We start from the raw sequence: 21,660 nt of genomic DNA on the forward strand, positions 1-21,660 counted from the left end.
TCTAACACCTGTTCCCCTGAAGATACAGGAGAATCAAAGAAGGGGGGGGATTGAAACTGAGCAGGACCGTGTGGGACCCTCCCGGGTATAAAAGCTTTTCCATGTCACCTATTTCTTGTTCGTAGGAAAAAGGCTTTCCGCTTCCTAGACCTTTCCTGAGTTCCAAAGGGCGGATTCAAACAGTTACTTATTAGCGGAGGGGTGCAGAAAGAAACAATAGCGCAAGATGGGGCAGAGTCCTGGTTTCTCCTCAGGGGACCTGCATAACAGCCTCATACATGTCTCTGAGCTCTTCTGCAGGAACTAAGGTCCCACCCGGTGGAGGATGGTGACTTCAGGCTCAGCACAAGCACGGGGACCCAGACTGTTTGGAACCAGAGGCTGATGATTGAGATTGCTGGAACACCACCCTGTTACCTCACCACCAACCAATCAGAAGAGGGGTACACACTCCGCAGACCTCCTAGCAAATTGTGCCCATAAAACCACCTTCCCTGAAACTGTTACCGAACCAAGTTCATGTGCCAGACACACAGTGAGGTCAACAATACTGACACGTCAGACTCTGGAGCAGAGAAGGGTTTATTGCAGGGCCATGCAAGGAGATGGGTGTCTTGTGCCCCCAAAACAGCCAAAGCATTTTTAAAGGCCAAGTGAGGGAGGGGGTGTGGCTGGTTGTTGCACATTTTGTGTAGGAATCCCTTGTTCTTGCAGTTTCTCCACAAAGGTCAGGTCACGATGTTCCTGTAAACCTCCAACTAGAACAACGTTATTCTTTGTTCTGCAACTTTTTATCTGTGTATGAATGGAAAAGTGGTGTCCCCTTAAAGGTCAGAGCCTTGAGCACTGGCTCTCCTGTATATTTCAGGCTGCAGGCAACATTCTTAAATCAAAGTAACAGCAACAGAATACAAAGGTTAAAGTGGAAGAAACAGACCCACTATGGAGTCAGGCTTGTTCTTCCCTCTTACAGCCCTATACGAAACATTTCTCTGCTCCAGACGCGTCCACGGTTTGGTTTGTTAGGCCTCACCCTGCGTGGGGCACATAAGCCAAGCTGGACAACAGGAAGACCAAGGTCTGTTGTGACGTTGACTCCGGTGTCCACTCCTTCACGGGAGGACCTCAGGTCTCAGCCAAACACAACCTGGAGAGTCCATCCCGGGTCCTAACGCTGTGATCCCCGTGTCCCAACCCGGCACGGTCCTGATCTTACGACGGAACATCCAGCGTCCAGGGTGTTGGCAAAGCCGGAGCCCAGGGCCAACCGACTGCAGGGCAAGCCCCACCCCACCCACCGCACCGCTACCGCGCCCTTCCGCCGGCACCGAGACTACAAGTCCCAGCATGCAGCGCGGCCCCTTCCAGCTGGCTCTCGCTCTCCGTCTCTCTCGCCCCAGGTCTCTCGCGCCCACGCTTGCGTCCGCGGAGGGCGTGGCGCCCGTAGCCTCTGCGCACTGACGTCGGCGCGCCGACGTGACGTGCTGACGCGGCGCTCTGGGCGCTTCCGCCCTCCCGGGCTCCAGTCCGGCGGCGGGAGGCCTGGGGCGGCGCTTCGGTTTGTGGGAGCCGCCGTGGTGTGAAGGCGCGAGGCCGGTGGGAAGGGCCGGGCCTTGTAGTCTCCTCCTCCGGGTCTGCGGCTCCCCGTCCCAGATGGACAGGGTGTGCGCCGTGTTCGGAGGCTCCCGGGGCATCGGCAAGGCGGTGGCCCGCTTGATGGCCCAGAGAGGCTACCGACTGGCCATCGTCGCCCGGAATCTGCAGGGGGCCAGAGCCGCGGCCGGGGACCTGGGCGGTGGGTACCGACCGGGGGCGCCCCGCCTTCGCGCGGCGAATGTGAACCGCGGCCGGTGCGGGTCCGAGAAGCCGTCGTGGGCGCCCTCCTCCCCGGGCCGGTCAGGCTCACCGCGTGGGGCGCGGGGCAGTGCGTGCCGCAGGTGCGGCGCCGTCTGGCGAGGCTTTCCGCCGCGCCTGCGTGTTCTTGCGCGTTGGTACGTGTGCGCATGCGCAGGCAGTGCCGGCCCAGGACGTTTGCGGCCCTTCCAGTCCTGGTTGTACCCGGTCTGCTTTCCTGTGCCCAAGGCACTGACGTTACTACGGTGCTTTGGTGACCATCACCAAGGGACAATGAGATTTGTTCCGCCAGATTCCTTGTCATTGCACTTAAACTCCATTTACCCCCGTTTGTTAGGAATGGATTGTCAGTTTCTCTGCGAATTTCAGTTTCTGGAGGGTAGGGAGACCGGGTGCTGTGACGGTCCGAGCTCGCAGCTGTTGTTGAGGTAGTAGGCGGGCCGGGAGCAACGGCACCGGGTTCACCGTCGGGGGCGGGGTGGGCATCTTTGCAGGAACGTCACCGACGGCTTCACCGAAGTGATTACGTGGGCCGCTGGTACGTTATGGACCAGAGAACATCTCAGCCATGCTTCTTGCTCAGATTCAAAGGGGCGAGAACGTGGGGGTCCTTCTGGGTCACCCCACACCATCAGTGTTGGCTGGACAGGATGGAATCTGCTGGTTGGGTTTCAGGGGTTGTGGGTCCAGCCTGTCTTCAGGTAAGAGCCGAGAGAGAGGCAGATGCTCTGGGGCCTTGCATTTTCTTGAATTACGTCGTCCATGAGTGACTGACTGGTTTTCACCCAGAGAGTATCACTTCCCGGATGACCTACTGTCTTCGAATGTTTAAGGAGATAATTTTAATGTTAATGTATTAGGCAAGGTTAGCCAGAAGATAAACAATTGTTTAGTTTTTTTAAAAATCTACAGTTTAGAATGTTAAAAGTATTATTAAATAAAGAATGCTTTCTTTGAAGTGTAATTTTTTTGGTATTTAAACACTTCAAAAAAAGTGGATATGTTTAAAAAGCAGGCAAGAGTTGTTTTTAGTAAAAAAGTTTTAGCTTTTTTTTTTAACAGCTTCCTGCTTTGTCTTATCTCTCCTAATGGTCAGGCTTGAACAATAGTCATTATAATATATGTGACATAGTTAAACAAACAGAAAAATCCTAGAGTTTATTTCAGGGCCAGGAAACCAATTCATCAAAAACCTAACCGAATTAGACGTTAAGTTTCAAAAAAAGGAGTATAAAACAGAGAAAACTGTTGAATTGCATAGCATGGGGTCAGTGTCAAAGCTATAAATATTGTTAGATGATCATACAAAGTACTTTATTTCTTGTTACCCACCTGCCCCCATCCAGTTTATTAGACTGATCTCCACAAAATCAGGAATCGGGGACATAATCATGTTTTATCTCATGTTCTGGATAGAACAGATCTAGCTCATAGTAGATGCTTGACAAATGTGTATTGAATCATTTTTAAATTCAAGTTATACTTTATTAGTAATTCTGATCTAATTTTGTTGTATAGGAGATCATTTGGCGTTGAGCTGTGATGTTGCCAAAGAACATGATGTTCAAAATACATTTGAAGAGATAGAGAAGAACTTAGGTCGAGTTAATTTCTTGGTAAATGCAGCTGGAATTAACAGGTTGGTCACAAAGTTAAGTACATTTCTATATGTCTTTTTTTCCTTCTATATCTTTGAATAATATGAATTAACATATTAATTAACTTGTTTTACTTCTCATTGAAAGAAAAACTATGTATTTTGAAACTTGATCTGTCAGTCCACACACTTTTCATTCTTTTACATTGAGATTATAGTAAGGGTACACTTCGGTTTTAACATTGTAATCACCACCCATGTTGAGCTGCAGAACTCTTCCAGAACCCCAGCAGGCTCTCTCAGTTTCTTCCCAATTATTACTTCCTTATAGGTAACCATGGTCCTGACCTCTGCCACCATATATGTTTTCTCAGTTAATATTAATGGAATCAGAGTGGGTATTCTTTTTTTTTTAATGAATTTAGGACAGAATATTTAGAATAATATAAAAATTTACTTTCTAAGCAAGGCATAGTGTGGCAGTTACTTCATTCAAGCTATTTTGGCCACATGGCCCTACTTTGAGCAGTTAGGGGTATGTGCCCCTCTACCTGAGTGGGGCCAGGGCCTGTCCTCCAAGGGGTCCTTTCTGGCTTATCAGTTGTTATTTTAGTGCCTCAAACCAAGTTTAAAATGTGCTCTCTAGGTGTTCTAGCTCAAATATAAAGCACTTCTTGTATTCTGCATTCAGGGAAAATGTTACATATTTCTTGACTTTTTAATTTGTTTTGTTTTATCCCAATTTTAAATTACATGGTTTTTGTTTTTTTGGTAGGGATAACCTCTTAGTAAGGACAAATGCCGAAGATATGCTATCTCAGCTTCATACTAACCTCTTGGGCTCCATGCTGACCTGTAGAGCTGCCGTGAAGACAATGATTAAACAGCAGACAGGGTCCATTGTGAATGTGGGTGAGTCTGACCTCTGTGGATTTATTATTATCTCATGTGCCATAAGAAAGTTATCAAGTAATTTGGAACATATTTACTTGTGAAACTTGGATGGAATGTATCTTTATTATCTGTAGAAAAAGGGTTAGATTAACTGATTAATCGGTAAAACAGGAATCACCCATTTACATCCTTCTAGTGGTCAAGCAGGTGTTATGAGTGACACCACCAGGTATTGGGAAAGTGACTGCACGAGCCAGGTGATACATGACAAAAGGTGCCCAGTGGGGAATGGCTCAGATCCAGCAGGTGGTTGCTGTGCACAAACATGGTGCAGTTTGGCCAGCTATTTGGATTTTTTTAAGAGAAATTGGACATCCTGTTTTTTTTTTTTTTAATTTTTAAAAATATTTATTTATTTATTTATATTTGGCTGTGTTGGGTCTTTGTTGCTGCGCGCAGGCTTTCGTTGTGGTAAGTGGGGGCTACTCTTCGTTGTGGCGCACGGGCTTCTCACTGTGGTGGCTTCTCTTGTTGTGGCTCACGGGCTCTAGGCGCGCGGGCTTCAGTAGTTGTGGTACACGGGCTCAGTAGTTGTGGGTCACGGGCTCTAGAGCACAGGCTCAGTAGTTGTGGCTCACGGGCTCTAGGCACACGGGCTTCGGTAGTTGTGGCGCACGAGCTTAGTTGCTCTGCGGCATGTGGGATCTTCCCGGACCAGGGCTTGAGCCCATGTCCCCTGCATTGGCAGGCGGATTCTTAACCACTGTGCCTCCAGGGAAGTCCGAACATCCTGATTTTATGTGAAACCGAATTTTCAAACTGGGCAAGAAATTAAAAACTTTTTGATAGTGGGGGCTAAAAAGTGATTTCTACAGTGCTTGCATGGGTCACTAATAAATCTAGTTCAGAGGTCTAAGAGGAGGTTTACTTAAGAGAAGAACCTTTTCAGTTTTTTAGGGTGATGTAAGTAACTCCTAGACTTCAGTTCACCTACCCACAGGGCAGACAGACTGTAGAATGTGCATATAGACCTTAAAATGCAAAGTGGCTTGAAGTTGTATTTCAGTCTGACAGTTTGAAAATAGCAGCATGCCATCTGCCTTTTAAGTGGTGATACCGTAGGAGGCCACAGAAGGGGGATGCTGCTCTGTTACAGTCAGTGACCCTGTTCTTTCTAATGCAGGAGATGTCTTTCCAAGCCAGAATATAGGGTTGATATATAGGGTTTAAACCAGAATATAAGGGTTTTTAAAGCCAGAATATAGGGTTTTTCTTTTTTGAAAATGAGGAAAGGAAAGAATACCGTGCTAATAAGAAGTAGAACATTTTTGACATTTACCCTTAAAAATGTGAGAGGTCAGTTTTCTTATAAAAGCTTAGTAAATGAGTTGACCTTTGCCTTCTAACACAGCCAGATATGATTTGGGTTCTTGTAAGCTGGTACACTGGCCTGTATGTTTCACCTGATAAAGTGGGGTGTATTTGTTTAACTCTAAAATATCCCCCTTTTAGATATATATAAAAAGCCCATATCAGTCCTTTGTTTACATGTAAACTTTTAGACTCATGCTGAAAGTAAATAAAAATATAGAGTATTGAAAATAAACTAGGGGACTCTTATCACAGAGGGGACTACTTTAAACTGCGAGAAAGTCCATTGTATTTCAGAAGTTATCACTCTGACAGGTGAACTGTAGCGTATGGCGTGAAATACAGCTGCTCCAGCCTCATGCTCGGCCTCTCCTCTTAAGCCTGCGTTGTTCTTTCTTTTTTGTGTCTCTCCTTGTTTTTCTTTCTCCCCAAACCCCTTTCTCTCTCCACGTGTGTTTCCTGTGTCTGATGTGTCTTTTCTCTCTTTCTGTGCTTCATATTTCTCTTCCTTTGTCATTAACTGGCATGGAACATCTGACGTGGTTAAATATTTTAATATTGGACTTGTTGATTATAATTTGAGAAGTATTTGGAATGTTCTCTTTATCTAAAATTAAGTTACTTTCTCAAAAATTTTCTGAGGCTCTTGATTAATTTTTATATCATAAGTACAGGTCACTGGTGGAGAAGATTATTTCCCCAATTTCTCTTCTGCAAGAATTTATTTCCATACAGTTGATACTTGAATTATAAATTATTCTTTCATATTCATATAAATGAAGCCACCCAAGAATCTTTATAGTAGGCAGTACAGGTTAATACATCACTGAAGGTAACTAAATTGCAATTTTACAGATAGTGTGCAATTGAAACTTTGCTAATTTAGATTGATAGTAGTTGAAATTTAGTAAGATTTATCGTCAGATGAACTATTGTTTTTAGGTGGAAATAAATACTTATGTTTGTGGTAGAATCATAAAAACAGCTTTTATCTGACTTTCTTTTTTTTCCTGCTTTTAACCTTTTCCTATTGGAAGCCTTTGTAACTACTGTAGAATTTTCGTCATGTTTGTCCTCCTCAGAGATGAGAATGGGTTCCTATCACTTAATGGATCCGTTCTCAACCCCTGCCTGGCACTCAGGATTTCCTGTGAGCTTCTTTTGGATCCTGTTTTCTCTATGTATCTAAGCAGACTCAGACCCTAAGTCTTACTACTCAAATGACAATGGTTAGGATTCCTAATTTTAGCAAAGGACGGGGTAGAATAGTTTGTACCTTGTTTGTTTACTGTAGAGCATCTGAACATTCAGAATAGTAACCCCATTAATTGGTTTGAATTTGCTCTCATTTCTTTTTCCAGGAAGCGTTGTAGGTGTAAAAGGCAGTTCTGGCCAGTCCGTGTACAGCGCCAGTAAAGGCGGGCTAGTTGCGTTCTCACGCGCTCTTGCTAAAGAAGTAGCAAGAAAGAAAATTAGAGTGAATGTAGTTGCGCCAGGTAAGTGGGAACTTCTTTTTTCTCTTAATGTATATGCATCTATGGCTTTTTACGACAACAGTAAAGACTGTTTTTGTGTCTGTAAGTACGTCATCATCATCAGGCACTTCTCAGAGGTGCTGGGACAGGAGCAGGGGACCTGCATTGTTACTCAGTCCTGGAGCAGCGCTGCCCGGGAGGGCATGACCTTAGTCTGATGGGACTCAGGGGGCCGGGATGCTGCATCTGTACTAAAACCACAAGAGAAACTTCTCATTTAAAGTCAGTTGTATTTAAGTTAAGAACTCTCAAGAGCTGAATGTAAGAATTTCAAGTAAGCGGGCTGGGGAGTGCTGGTAGCCTACACCCTGCAGGTGAGTGGGTCCAAGTTGTGTCCCTTTGGAGAACTGTTTCCATTTTAATTATCTTTCTCCTCTTCTTGGGATGTTTCATTGATTTGCTGCTCGCTGGGATACAGTATTTGTTAATTTAGACTTCGTCAGTTTGTCAAAGCAGAGCTTTCCAAGTAATGCATCTATTACCTAATGTATTCCATACGTCTAGATTAAAGAAATAACACATCTTTATATCTAAAATATCTGAATAGCTCTATAATACAATGTGCTTTTAATAACAGTGTGAACCAGAGGAGATAATCCAACAAGGCTATGTAGATGATGTCATTTGCACATTTCATGCAGTAATCCCCTACAATAATTGATGTACTGATGACCTCAGAGACACTGCTGGTTCGGTTCCAGGCACTGCAGTAGAGTGCATGTCACAATAAAGCGAGTCAACAAACCTTTTGGTTTCCCAGTGCACATATAAGCTATGTTTACACTATGCTGTAGTCTATTAAGTTCAGTAACACTATCTGTAAAAACAGTGTTCATACCTTAATTGAAAAATATTGCTAAAAAATGCTAACCATCATCTGAGCCTTCAAGTCAAGTTGTAGTGCAGACATCAAAGACCACTGATTACAGATACCACAGCAAATACAGTAATAATGAAAAATTTTGAGAATTACCAAAATGTGACACAGAGACATGAAGTGAGCAAATGGTATTGGAAAAATGGCGCCAGTAGACTTGCTTGATCCAGGGTTGCCCAAAACCTTCAACTTGTAAAAAACGCAGTGTCCGCAAAGCGCAATAAAACAAGGTCTGCCTATACTGCAGAAAGCCAGTGTTTGTACAGAGAAAGAATGATCAGAGGTCACATATATTTGTTTCCAAAATGGAGAAGACACCTTTCACTGGGTGTCACTGTGCCCCAGAGAGCTACCCCGTATTCACGTTAGAATTTCAACACAAAGAAAAATTTGAAGGAGAAAATATATTTTACGCAGACTCAGGAGGAAGAAACATCTTTTGAAAAGTCACTCTGGGAAGTAGTAGGTTGTAACAGTGATTTTAGCAGTGGTTGCCTCTTTAGTGAGCAAAGGGGGCACTCTGAGGCCTGCTATGTGATGGTGCGGGGAGCAGTGGTGGCACGTGGTAACAGAAGTGAGGGCACGTACGCCGGCCACCGCAGGTTCTAGCCCGTGTGCGGGAGGTATTCCTCAGAGGAACTCAGGCTGCTAAAATCCGACCTGTTTGGGAGTGGCCGACAGTGAACGTGGTTAGAGAGGTGGGAATTTAAGGAATCTTCAGGAGTAGAAGTCATGGGGCGGGAGGTGGGGGTGGGGGTGGGCTCACAGTAGAGCTGGCCGCCTGTGGAGAATCCATCGGGAACACTGGTGTTCTTGTGAAGCCTGTAGGAAGACCAAGCCAGCAGGGCGCAGGTCACCTGGAAGACAAAGCAAATGTGATGTGGGCTCAGTACCGCGGCAGTCAGAGCCTCCTGAAGAAGGCGAGGGGGGCATTTTATAAAGTGCACCTGTTCCTTTCACTGTGCTGACTTGAGGCACTCCACACGAGTTGAAAATATTGATGGATTAAATAGGACGCAAAGCCAGTTTAGCTTGGTTGGTCTGTTACAGGTAATTGGAAAATATTGAAACAGAATGATGGGAATTACAGTTTAAGTTGCTAAAGGCTAAAGAAATTCTCCAACTTGTGCTAAGACTTTTTAAATAAATTCGAATGTACAACTTAGAGCTGGTTTGTTGCTTTTCAAATTAGTTGCCCCAGTTTGTAACCAAGTTTATTCCATTTGGTAGCCATCTGCACCCATGAACACAAAGCATTCTACAAATGACTGAAGTCCCATTTTAAACTTGGATTTCCACTGTGTGCCGAGTGACCTTCAGGGCAGAAGGGAGAGGGGGTGGAGTGACTGTGGACGCACTCCTTCAAGGCAGAGCTGCAGAACCAGCCTCTTCCTGGACCAGAACAGGCACAGGATTAGGAGGAAAAACTTCTGCTGAAGCGCAATTCAAAAAGGTTTAAATGCCCCAAAGCTCCAGTTTTAAACACACGTCTCCCTTTCTGATGTCCACACGTTTTGAGGCTCCCAGGAGTAACTGAAACAGCCAGCGAGCACGCAGGCGCCAGAAGACAGCACTGTGGGTGCGCGGAGTCCACAGGATGGTGGGGGGCAGGTGTGAGCGCTTCAGAGTATGTATGTGAAAACGTATCAGGTGCTCCCAAACCTGAAAGGCAGAGTCTCCGGGACTGTCCTGTCACTCCTGTCGGAATAGGCCAGAACCGTTGAGAGTGTGAGTACTAAGTACGGTGCTTCTAAGATGAGTCAGAAACGTACCAGGTAGCGTCCCAAGGTGTATAAACCAGTTAAGCACATATAAAGTTAGTACTGGTCCAGTTAGAAATACAAAATGAGAATTATGGAAGCTGCCTCAAATATCTGGGGTTCCACAAATTTACAAGCAGACCTGTGTAACAAAGTAGACTCTGGTTTTAAGAAAACATTGCAGTTCAGTATTCCAAACACAGTCTCCGGTCCCAGCGGTAACCTCAGAAATCACATCTCTGGAGAGTAGAACCATTTATATGTTTGTACAAATTTGCAGATAACAAAATAAACAAAAAAGTAGAGAAGACCTGTTGAAGGCTGACGTTTAGTCTGTTTTTTTTTTGCGAAAGAGTTGACAAGTCCACGAATTGAGCAGGTTGATATCGGGCTGTTGGTTCTCGTGTGAGTGTGTGGCAGTGGAGCCGGTCCCAAGCTGCTCCCTGGAGGTGTAGGCAGAGCTGGGGTGGCTCACAGAGCACGGGGGAGACGAGAGCGTGGCAGCGTGAGAAAGTGTGCACTTCGCCCAGCCCAGATGCATGCCAGAGCGCATGTGCGTGCGCATACACGATTACATATTTGTCAGACAGACACATGTTTGTGTGTTTATCTAAAACTTATTAAAATAACTATTGATTATGGCTTTTGCTTTATGGAGAAGGAAGCCGTTAATTAGCCTGTGAGTTGATACTCATAGATAAGAGTAGTTTAGAACCTGGATACTTCTAAAATGATTAGAAAAAGTTCTAAAATGAGTAGTTCTAAAATGATTGCGAAAAAAATCAAGTAATGAACTGGTGCCTAGAAAAAAATTTCTTGTACCTTATATTTTATATAAGATCTTTATTTTAAAATTTTGCACTGATTATGGGATAATGTTAGATGGACAGGATCTTAGTGATGATTTATTCTAGTCATCTTAACTGTTTAGAAGACTGGGCCCCAAGAGGCAGAGTGAGTTGCCCAAGGTTCCACAGCTAGTTTTTGGTGGAACTGTTACAAAAGCTTTATCTTTTGATTGTCAGCTAATAAGGCTTGAAAATTATGGCCCCTTAAATTTGTTTTATATCATTACAAGATTTAGGTCTTTTTGTTCTTTTGCTATTATGTTCTGTCTAAAATATCTGGAAACTTCCAATTTTATAACTTTTACCTTTACATTATTTGCTTTTTGACAAATTACTAGTTGATAAAAATCGCCTGGATTAGTTAAGAGACTAATAAAAAGGTGCTAAAACTCAAATCTGCATCATCATTCATTAGCTGGTGTGATAGAAGGTTTGGTTAGTGGATTGTTGAGGACAGTGAGTGTTCTCCTGTGTCTCTGCCAGTCGCCGTGGGACCTTTGACCCAGCTTGCTGTGGGCACTGGGGCTGGCCCGCTGGGGGCTCGTAAGGCCACCCTGGCCGCTCTGCTCCGTGGGCCCTAGAGCTGGTGTTGGCGTTTGGCACCGGTGCTGAACCAGCAGGGACCAGGGAATTGTTGGAATGTCCTGGCAGGCCTCTTGGTCTACAGCGTTCCATCGTCCCAATTCATTGTTTAGTCAGAGACCAGCTGAGTTCAAGCATTCCAAATCCATGAACGTTTGATAAATGACTTGATTTAGATACATTCATTTTTGGGGGGAAAAAAAGGAAAAAAAGAAAATCTCAAAGCTGCATTGTGGTCTTGGCACTGCTTTCTGTGTGTGTGTGCTTTGTGCAGCCCGATTGATTTTCGTGTTAGCTGAGTTTAACCATGTGTAGAGTAGATGGTTTGGGGCAGCATGTATGTACTTCTCTCTTTTTTAGGGATTGCAGTAGTGTGGGTGATGAAGAGTTAACTCTAGGTCACGATGATCTCGAAGCTGGATGGTTTCAGGGTAGTGCAAGTGTTCCTAATCCTGATTCTAATCGCTCATTCAGCAGACTTCCTGAGTGTCTCCTGTATGTGAGCGCTGGCAACGCTCCAAAATTACAGACACGAATAAGCTATTTCTGCCACAAGGAAAGAAGTACAGTGGGAAAGACAGGTGTATAGACAAATAATTACAGTGCCATGTGATGAATGCCAAGCAGGTACCCCTGTGATGCTATGGAAACGCTGGAGAAGGAATGCTTAATTTTGTCAGGGTTAATTAGTTGTCAAGGCAACAGGCTAAATAGTTCAAATCCAGTTTGTAAATAAAGGGAACTTTTATGAGTGTTAGGGATGTGTGTTTGTATAGCCTTTCCTAAAGATCTTACTTTCTAGTGCAGTTTACACTGAAGGAAAGAAAAATCCTGTTGCTAAAAAATGTGGACACTGAGTAGGGTGACCTTTATTATCTTGGCTGTAGTGTAATATATATTATATTGGCTGCACTATAAGCATGGTATGAACATGCTTCACTAATTAGAAGCAAAGTACAAGTTGAAATGGTAGCATTAAATTGAGTCTATGGATTATTAACTTTATTTTAGATAGTAATTTCTACTAGATTCTTCAGATCCTTTAATGGAGTTGATAAACATCAGAATTGATATGTTTATTTTTAATGTTAGTTTTCCTCGTCACCTGCAAATGGAGTTTCCAATTAAGTTAAAAACAGTTAAAAAGCAAATCATAATAGGAAAAACAAGGGACAAGCACAATAATAAATTAGGCTATCATTTGCTGCCTAATATTTTTAACTCTTTAAAGATGAATTAGTTGCTAAGTTTTGGTATTACATTAACTATAAATTTCTCATCATGGATAAATGTTACTGATTGGAAGATATTGAATATGAGATTGGAAAATATTGAATATGAGAAACAGAATATTTGATAAATTGAAACTATATTGGATACAGTGCTTTTTTTTTTTTTTTTTTTTTTGCGGTACGCGGGCCTCTCACTGTTGTGGCCTCTCCCGTTGCGGAGCACAGGCTCTGGACGCGCAGGCTCAGCGGCCATGGCTCACGGGCCCAGCCGCTCCGCGGCATGTGGGATCCTCCTGGACCGGGGCACGAACCCGTGTCCCCTGCATCGGCAGGCGGGCTCTCAACCACTGCGCCACCAGGGAAGCCCAATACATTGCTTTTAAAAATGTGTTTTCAATAGATAACACAAACATGTACAAAATTCAAAAGTACAAAAAGGCATAGAGTGAAAAGTGAGTCTTCTCTAGCCATTCAGTTCCTTCCTCAGAGGCAACCAACCACAGTCAGCTAGTTCTCTCTGTATTTCATATATAAGTTAGTAGAGCATATATATATATATATATATATATATATATATATATATATATATACTGTCGACTGAAAAAAAAGCACAACCTAAAAATTGAGAATTAGGTTTTATTTGGCAGACTTTCTGAGGGCTTAAGCCTGGGAGGCAGCCTCTCAGACAGCTCCGAGGGGCTGCTCCCAAGAGGTAAGGGGGAGCCAGGATGTAGAGGAGTTGTTGCAACAAAGGCCAGGTAATCGGAACATCAAAAGATGACTGTTAATTAAAGAAAACCAGACATCTCAAGTTAAGGAATTTAGCGCTTTTCTATGTATGGGAAGATGCAAGAGTCTGGGCTCACTGAAATCATTCCTTTGATCTGCACCTCAGCTCTCTGGGGCCAGTGTCGTGTGCTTTCCTATCTGTCCCATCCTGAGTCCCCTCAGGGCTCACCGTTGGGGGCAGCTGTAGTGGCTTGATGGCTGCAACAGCCTTTGTTTACTTTTTTTTTTGGCGCCGAGGCTTGTGGAATCTCAGTCCCCAGACCAGGGATTGAACCCATGCCCCCTGCAGTGGAAGCACAGAGTCCTAACCACTGGACCACCACTTTGTTTACTGATATGGCAGGCAGCGTTTTTCATTCACAATACATATTTTTAAGAAAACACAAATTGATCATACTATTCACAATGTTCTGTACCTTGCTTTACTCATAGAACAATCTATTCTGGAGTTGATTCCATATAGAGAACTGCTTCACTTTTTAAAATAACAGCTCTATGGAAATATAACTCACGTACCTCATCATTCACCCATGTAAAATGTCCAATTCAGTGGGTTTAGTGTAGTCGCAGAATTGTTCCATCATCACCCTGATACATTTGAGAACATCGTATTTTCATCATCCCAAAAGAAACCCTGTAGCCGTGAGCATTCACTCCCCATTTCCCTCCAGTCTCCCCAGCGTTTAGCACCCACTCATCTACTTTCTGTCCCTGTCATACGAAGTGTGGTCTTTCGTGACTGCTTCGCTATTTTTAATGGCTGAGTTAAAAGACAATAATGTCTGTTTTATGGGTGAACTGTAATTCATTTAACCTGTGCCTCTCATTGGGCACTTCGGTTGTTTCTGATCTTTTGCTGGTCCGACTAGTAATGCAGTGACAGTACTTGTAAGTGATTTATTTTGCAAATGTGTGAGTATATATATGAGTGTCGTCTTGGGACTGAACCTGCCAGGGCTCAAAGGGTACGTGCCCTTAACGTCTGGACAGATGGTACAGCAGTCATGTGTTTCTACAGGGCACCCTAAGTGTTTTGCGCCCTCTCCTCCCTTCTTTTAGTTGCAGAGCTTTTATGTTTACTCCTGGGACAAAGTCTTGCTGGCAGATGCTTGCAGAGGCTTGCAGGTGCTGTTGTGTGCTGTTCAGTGTGCTGTTGATTTTTTACACTGCTTCCCTGTACACTTTCACAAGCGTAATATTAGAACATACATACATTTGTTCTGGTTAAAATCTTGGTCTGGATTTTGGCAACAGCCTTGTTTTATCTCCCTAAAAAAGTGTCTTGGATTATTTTAATTCCTTCTAGGTCCTAGGAACTTATATCAGAGAATGGACATTTAAGCAGAGAGCCATATTAGACAGTGCACATCCCACAATGGGTAGTACTGGTGTCTAAAACTGGCTAAAGTCCTGGCGTCTTATTTAAATATGAGCTGTCTGCTGTATATCAAAATATTCAAAACTAAAATAGTGACCAAGTCATATGGAAGTGAGATGCTGTTTATTTATACTCTATAGGTAGCCAAAAATGGGTCAAGGAAGTGCATTTCCTTGGGAGCTGACCAAATATAAGCTCTCACTGGATGAGAACCACACGCTTGCTTTTCTGAGAAAGGGTATCCTGTTCCTAAAGAGCTCCTACCTCTCAGAAGTGTGCTGAGCGTGCCATCACCGATGTGGAACTGCGGCAGCGGTGTCCTGTTCTGTTGGCCGAGCGCCTGGTGTTCAGTTATCTCTCTGGCTTGAGGAGTGACAGCTTTGCAGCCCGCCGAAGCCTCTGACTCCCATAGGTGATCCACAGTGACGCCATCTGTGGGCAGTGGCACCAACTGGGAGTTTGTAATTTTTATAACCCAGCTTGAAAGGTGTTGTAAATATATATGTAGTAAAGTGAGTAGTAAAGTGAAATTTCCAGAGCTTTATAAATAAAGTGGGAGAATGCTATGGGAGAGCATCCTCTGGGGCCGAGGAGAGATCATAAATTGGGAAACAACACAAGCACAGAAATGGGTGTGTGCAGTGTTTACAAACGACTAATATCTCTGCTCAGGTCCCACGAGATTTGGTAGAGAGTCTAGGAGACTTTATATGCAGTGCCCTGGTTGTGGATATATTTATAATTCAGGATCATGTAATTCATGAGCTGTAGCATAAGATGATAGTGAAATTTGGTAGAGCCTGGACTACTTTATCACTAGAGACGAGCTTCATGTTTTTCTTGGATTTCTGATAAATTAGGGGACGATATATATGAATTTGAAGAAGCTGCAGATAGAGTTTTAGTTTTAGTAAAACCGCTCTGCGTGAGACTAGTGGTGGATACATGATGAGATGCATTCGTCGGAACATAGACCTGTCCAACCCAAAGGGCTTCCCCTGGGGTAAACCATGACTTCACTTAATAGCGTATGAGTGTTGGTTCACCAGATGCAGTGTGCTAAGGCAGGGTGTTAATAATTGGGGGGTGCAGGGGGAAGGCAGTGTTTTATGAGGTATGTGGGGACTCCCTCCACTTTCTGATCAGTTTTTTTGTAAACCTAAGGCTGCTCTAAAAAATAAAGTCTATTAATTTAAGAAGAAAAAAAAAAGCTGCTGACAGTGAGAGGACGGTGCTTGCGTTTGGGACAGGTTCCTGCTCTCTGTATCCGACATCATGGTCCGGGAGGAGAAGCCAGCGTTGGGGACGGCTTCTCTCCCTCTCAGCCTGGCCTCCGCCCGCCACTGCACTTTTAGGCTTTCAGCTCAGAGTCCAGCGCTGGCCGGCAGCTGTGCTGTGAGGCCTGTCCGTCCAGCTGTCCGTTCCCAGTGGGAGAGGCCCTGGAACTCCCCCTGTGAAATGACGCCCTGATCCTCCACTTGGTGGGAGCAGTCGAGGGAGAGCCGGCCCGCGGGGTGGGGGCCCGAGCAGCCTGACGCTGTGCTGGACCCGCGGGCTCCGCTCTCTCCTCGACAGATCTGAGCCCTCACGGACATGAGTCCAGGCCGTGGTGTCGGACGAGGCCTGTCTCCTGTCAGAAGCATGCGTGTCAGTCTGTCTGCCGCGGTGGCTGGCTCCCGTGGCTGGCTCTGGAGGACCGAGTCTGTCCCACGGCCGCATCTCTGTGGCAGAGGCCTGCCTTCTCGCCGTTTCACTGCCTGAATCTCCCTTCCTGTCTGCAGTCTGCCTTCCCGCACCTCGCGCCCTGTTCCAGATCTGCCTTTTTCCCAGGGTGAAAACACTTCTTGGTGGCCTCTCACAGACCGTGTGGCCTTACATTCCCCCAGAAGCTGGGCACCTCAGTTCCCTTCAGCACAGCCTGAGTAACGACCCGGATGAGCATCCACCGGTGCTTGCTGAACAGGAGCTCTTCCAGCCACGCGGCTGCAGTGTAAGAACTGGGGGCCTTTGAGGGGAAATATGACGACCCGTGATGAGGCATACCTTCATCCTGGAGTCGTAGCTATGTAGAGCTGAAGTCTGCCATTCTCAGTCTACTGCCCCTGTTTTACGAGACAGGAGCAGCCTGCAGTTTAGATGGTGCGTGCTGCCCAGCTGTTAGCTTGCAGAGTACAGCAGAGCGGGGGACGGAAGCTAGTGGGGGGTGTCCTCACCCAGTGCCCTGCTTGCCACGAAATGCCACCTCTGAGAAGACGTCAGCAGAGCCACTTAGAAGTTGAGCTAACCAGTAGTCACGAGGTCTTTCTTGCAGCGCGTTTTTACTGTAGTTTATTAAGGTCTGTTTTGTTTTTTAAGATTAAAATGCATCATTGATTTTCTGCCGAGGGTTGAGAGTTAGTGGGGAAATATTTTATGCCAATTTTGCTAGAATTCAAAATAACCTTAGAGTAAATAATTGTATCATGAACTCTTTGAGAAGATGACCTGGATATTTAAATGTTAGATTCGTGATTTATTCAGTCGACGTTGTAGGCATGTGGAGTGCGTTCTCTTCCTGATTCACTTTCTGAGGCACCTTTGACCCTGAAGTGTGTCCAGAGACTTCGGATCCGGGAGCCCTGCGACCCTGCTTGTTGGGTAGCCGCAGCCCGTGCAGTACTTGGATCTTCCTGTAGGTGGAGCTCCGCTCACAGCGCACCCATGACGCGGTTTCATCACAGCTGTACTTTGCCTTCTTTTTTTAAGTCTAAATGATGAGTAGCGTACAGAATACTGATTATAGAAGTTATTGGTAATATGTATTCATATGTATCAGACTAATCTCACAAGATTTCCTTAATAGATATGCAGTTCTTCTGTTCTGTGAACCATTTAGAACTGGAACTCCATATATTATGTCACTTTAACTACAGCTCTTGCTACTTGAGAACATGTTCTCTGCAAACCTTATTGCACACAGCACTGCCGTGTTAACTTTAAAAATTATCTGTGTATACTTGCATCAGGATTGGATAATTCCATTAGGTTTTTTTTCTTATAGGAACATTGGAAATACTGGTCTTTCTAATCATCAGCTATCTTAGATATAGCACATGAAACTAATTTTTGTCAGAACTGCCAAATCAGGTCATGTGACCATGTTTGTGATGCTTTCCTTCCCTCTACTCCCCCACTCCACCCCTAATCAAGTGAAAATTAATCACTTGTGTGGTTCTTTGTGTTCACCTCTATCAGGATATTCACCCAAGTTCCTTTTGTTATAATTAGGGGTGCAAGTGAGTGTTTCCTCCCTAGGTTACAGGTTCGTTAAGGAATGGAATTTTTATTCATGTTTATATCTATCCAGTCATATTGTGCTACGAGTTGGGTCAAATATTTTAGTGTTCAGTAAATGTTCATTGGGTTAAATTGAATAAAAATTGAGTACTTGGGTACTGATTGCTAGCAAAACTCTGTATTTCCTAAACAAGGTTTATTAATCATCTCAAATTTTCAGCAGTGAATTTATTTTTTTTGAAATTGAGCAAGTGTCTTAGTGTCTGCCCTTTTCAACCAAATGAGCAAACATTTCTCTTTCAGGATTTGTTCATACAGATATGACGAAAGACTTGAAAGAAGAACATTTAAAGAAAAACATCCCTCTTGGGAGGTTTGGAGACCCCATTGATGTGGCCCATGCAGTCGTGTTTCTTTTAGAGTCTCCGTACATTACAGGGCACGTCCTGGTGGTGGACGGAGGCTTGCAGCTCACCATGTAGCCGACTGATACAGCTATTATTAGAGTCAAGGGTACACACTGTTATACCTGCATTTGCTAATCAAACCTACTGATGCTACAAATGTTGATTTCCATCTTTATGTGAATATGTCTGTAGAGGACAGTATGTGACCAGCCGTGCTTTCTAAATGACACGTACCTTCCAGGCTGCAGCAGTGTTACTGTGTAGTCGCCCCTCGGTACCCACAGGGATCTGCCCTAGGAGCCCCAGAGTCTTCAGATGCTCCGGTCCCTTACATACCGCAGCCTGCATAGTATTTGCATATAACCTACGTATACTTTAAATTATCTTTAGATTATGCATAATACCTAACACAGTGTCAATGCTGTGTAAATAATTGAAGTACAGTGGAAATGCAGTGTATTTTTGGAATTTGTGGAATTTTTTTTTAATATTTTCTATCTGTGATTGGTTGAATATGGATGTGGAAGTCATGGATGCAGAGGGCTGACTGTATAGGCATTTTGCAAGTGATATAAACAGATGTTATCTTAATTTATACATTTTGTGGCAAAAGTGGGAAAAATTATGTGGTCTAATTGTCATTAGTTGTTTCATTGTATCAGGCTGAATACTCCAGAAGTTAACCCTGGAGGCCATTGCCAAAGTAAGAGTATTTACAGGGCATGGGTAGCTGTCAATACCTTAGCAGCCCTGCTGGAGTTAAACATTGTATCCCTTTTTCCCCTCGGACAGTCATTTGATTTACAGGTTGAAAATGAATGTGGAGTTTGGTTTCTTTGAGCTCCTCCTTGAGCCACTGGGCACAATAAACTGCAAGTGCAGGTGTGGACGGTTGACCCATCCTGTGGAAATTCTCAAAGATAGTGAGAGTTAACCCTTACTGTTTTAATACCTGGTACAGTTGTGAGCTGCATAGATGTCATCAACTTAGGAAGTGGAAGTGTTTTGTTTTGTTTTTTTAAATGCACAAAAATAGTTTAGCAGGCTACTTAAAAACAGCAATAATAATATTCTTGCCTGACATTTTAGAAAACTAATAATTATGAACAACCATAAATAAGTAAATGTGCAGTAACAGTGAGTTAAATGTCTTTACAAGGAACAGGTTAAGCATTAGTCTTAAAAGAAGATGTTTGCCTGAGATTAGAGATGAAGACACAAACTGAGTGAAAACATCAGATGACGTCTACTTTGCGTTGAACTGTTTTGTGGGGAATACTGTGATCATTTTAAATGTCACTGGATTCATGTTGATTTTTATAATTTGTCATTTTAAAATATTTTAAATATTTATTGCACCTTAAACAGCAATCTTTTTACAGTTTTATTGGAGCCGAAATGATTTTATGTAAACAGATTTAATTTTGTATTGAAAGTCAGTGCAAACGTATTAATAGGATATATTAAATAAATGCAGAGTAATAAAAGTGAAATAACAAAGTCAAATCTGTGTTCCAAATCAAGATTCCTGATTCCTTAAAATTCTTTTGCACTGATCTTCAAAATAGCCTTCTTTACTTCGAGAAGTCTGTTTAGGACGTGAGCAAGCCAGTTGAGTGTAAGTTACTATTGTAACCGGACGGTCTGCTCACCGCAGACACGGCGGTGCACAGACCGCGCTCAGGCGTGCACAGTGCCCGGCACTCGCAGGGAAGCAGCGGTCGGGGCGGTGTACGGCGTCCTGCGCACAGAGCACGCGCTTCTCCAGCGCCGCCTGCCCGGAGGCCTTGCTGGGCGGCCACGGGCCAGCGCCCTTCTCAGACTCCCGTGTTCCAGACCCCGTGGGGCCTCCTCGGCTGGTGATCAGCAAGGAAGCAGGTGTCACTGGAACGAATGGCGCTGAGGTGTGGCTTACGGATGGATTTAACCTTCAATTGTGTATATTCACACGTCAAGACATGACCCCTTTTGAAGCGTCCACCCGCTCCCGCCCACATCGAACTTCTGTAAGGTGGAGCGAGGCCTTAAACAGGTGCAGCCAGCCGCCCCCGCCCCGCAGGTGACGTCTCCATCAGCTCTCACCGCCTGGGTGGGACGTGTTTCGTGCTCTCATCCTGGCGCTGAAATGGGTTGCCAGCTGTTGCTCATATTCAGAGATTCAAGAACTTCAGCGAATTCTTAACAAGATAACTCAGCTGCAGCTCTTATATGGCTCTTAGGAGCCTGCAATCCAGTCTGTGTTGAGTACTTGTTAGGAAGTGGTTTATGGTTAAAGCCAGTGTTAACATGTTTGCATGGAACGTTTTTAAATTTGTGCTTTTCATATTTTTTTATATTCAGTTTTTTAAAAAATAAATTTATTTTTGGTTGCATTGGGTCTTTGTTGTTATTCGCGGGCTTTCTCTAGTTGCAGCAAGCGGGGGCTACTCTTTGTTGTGGTGCGCGGGCTTCTCATTGCAGTGGCTTCTCGTTGCAGAGCACGGGCTCTAGGCGCCTGGGCTTCAGTAGTTGTGGCACGAGGGCTCAGTAGTTGTGGCTCGCGGGCTCTAGAGCACAGGCTCAGTAGTTGTGGTGCACGGGCTTAGTTCCTCCGTGGCATGTGGGATCTTCCTGGACCAGGGCTCGAACCCGTGTCCCCTGCATTGACAGGCGGATTCCCAACCACTGTGCCACCAGGGAAGCCCCCATGTTCAGTTTATAAGAGGGTTTTAAACTGCTTTCTAAGAGAGAATTATATGTTGTAAATTTCGGGGCAATAATTTATGTGAAGAAGATGATTTAATGTGTATGTTTCTGTTATCTGGAATAAAGGGAGAAGATTACTCTGGACATTCAAGAGTTATGCCTTATATTGCTGAAACATTTTTCCAAGCTTTTTAGATGGAAGTATGTGTAAGTTGAAAGTCCTACCACTGCCCTAACTTGACAAACATACTACAAAGTATTTAATAATTTTTAAGTTTCTTTTATATTAATTTTATCTTTCAATTACATTGCAAGCTCCTGAGGGTAGAAACCATACGGTGTTTTCATTCTTTTCATTTTAGTTAAATAACTCCGTAAATGTTGGTTGAATACCTACTAAGTGTCTTGTACATCTTTTGATCCCTCCACCTTACCCACTCAGCTCTGAGAACATCTGGTACATTCCAGAACTACACTGATAAATCCTTTTATATGTTTTGATTCAAGGTCAACAGTCATTAATTACATTGTGCTATAGTGGAGGGAGGGGTGGGTCATTGAAATATTAATACATC

General features: G+C 44.1%; 1 protein-coding gene across 2 annotated transcripts; it reads left to right on the forward strand.

Annotated features, from left to right (window-relative positions):
- The first annotated feature begins 1,514 nt into the window (after positions 1-1,514).
- CBR4 (carbonyl reductase 4) lies at positions 1,515-20,759 on the forward strand. Of its 2 annotated transcripts, XM_060155860.1 has the most exons (6): positions 1,515-1,937; positions 2,349-2,392; positions 3,373-3,493; positions 4,227-4,363; positions 7,078-7,212; positions 18,297-20,759. In XM_060155860.1, the coding sequence occupies exons 1-6, from the start codon at positions 1,654-1,656 to the stop codon at positions 18,473-18,475; spliced, it is 900 nt and encodes a 299-aa protein (XP_060011843.1). In that variant the 5' UTR covers positions 1,515-1,653; the 3' UTR covers positions 18,476-20,759. The 2 variants fall into 2 exon arrangements, with proteins under 2 accessions (XP_060011843.1, XP_060011844.1); XM_060155861.1 differs by lacking the exon at positions 2,349-2,392 and having other exon boundaries at positions 1,515-1,795.
- The last annotated feature ends 901 nt before the right edge of the window (positions 20,760-21,660 follow it).

This window comes from Lagenorhynchus albirostris, chromosome 7, assembly GCF_949774975.1.
Source record: "Lagenorhynchus albirostris chromosome 7, mLagAlb1.1, whole genome shotgun sequence".
NCBI classification, from domain to species: domain Eukaryota; kingdom Metazoa; phylum Chordata; class Mammalia; order Artiodactyla; family Delphinidae; genus Lagenorhynchus; species Lagenorhynchus albirostris.

Excerpts from the sequence above, each read along its gene's own strand:
- CBR4 (XM_060155860.1), top strand. The coding sequence starts at position 1,654 with ATGGACAGGGTGTGCGCCGTGTTCGGAGGCTCCCGGGGCATCGGCAAG. Across the intron at positions 3,494-4,226 it reads AATGCAGCTGGAATTAACAG|GGATAACCTCTTAGTAAGGA; the intron begins GTTGGTCACAAA and ends TTTTTTTGGTAG. Across the intron at positions 4,364-7,077 it reads AGGGTCCATTGTGAATGTGG|GAAGCGTTGTAGGTGTAAAA; the intron begins GTGAGTCTGACC and ends TTCTTTTTCCAG.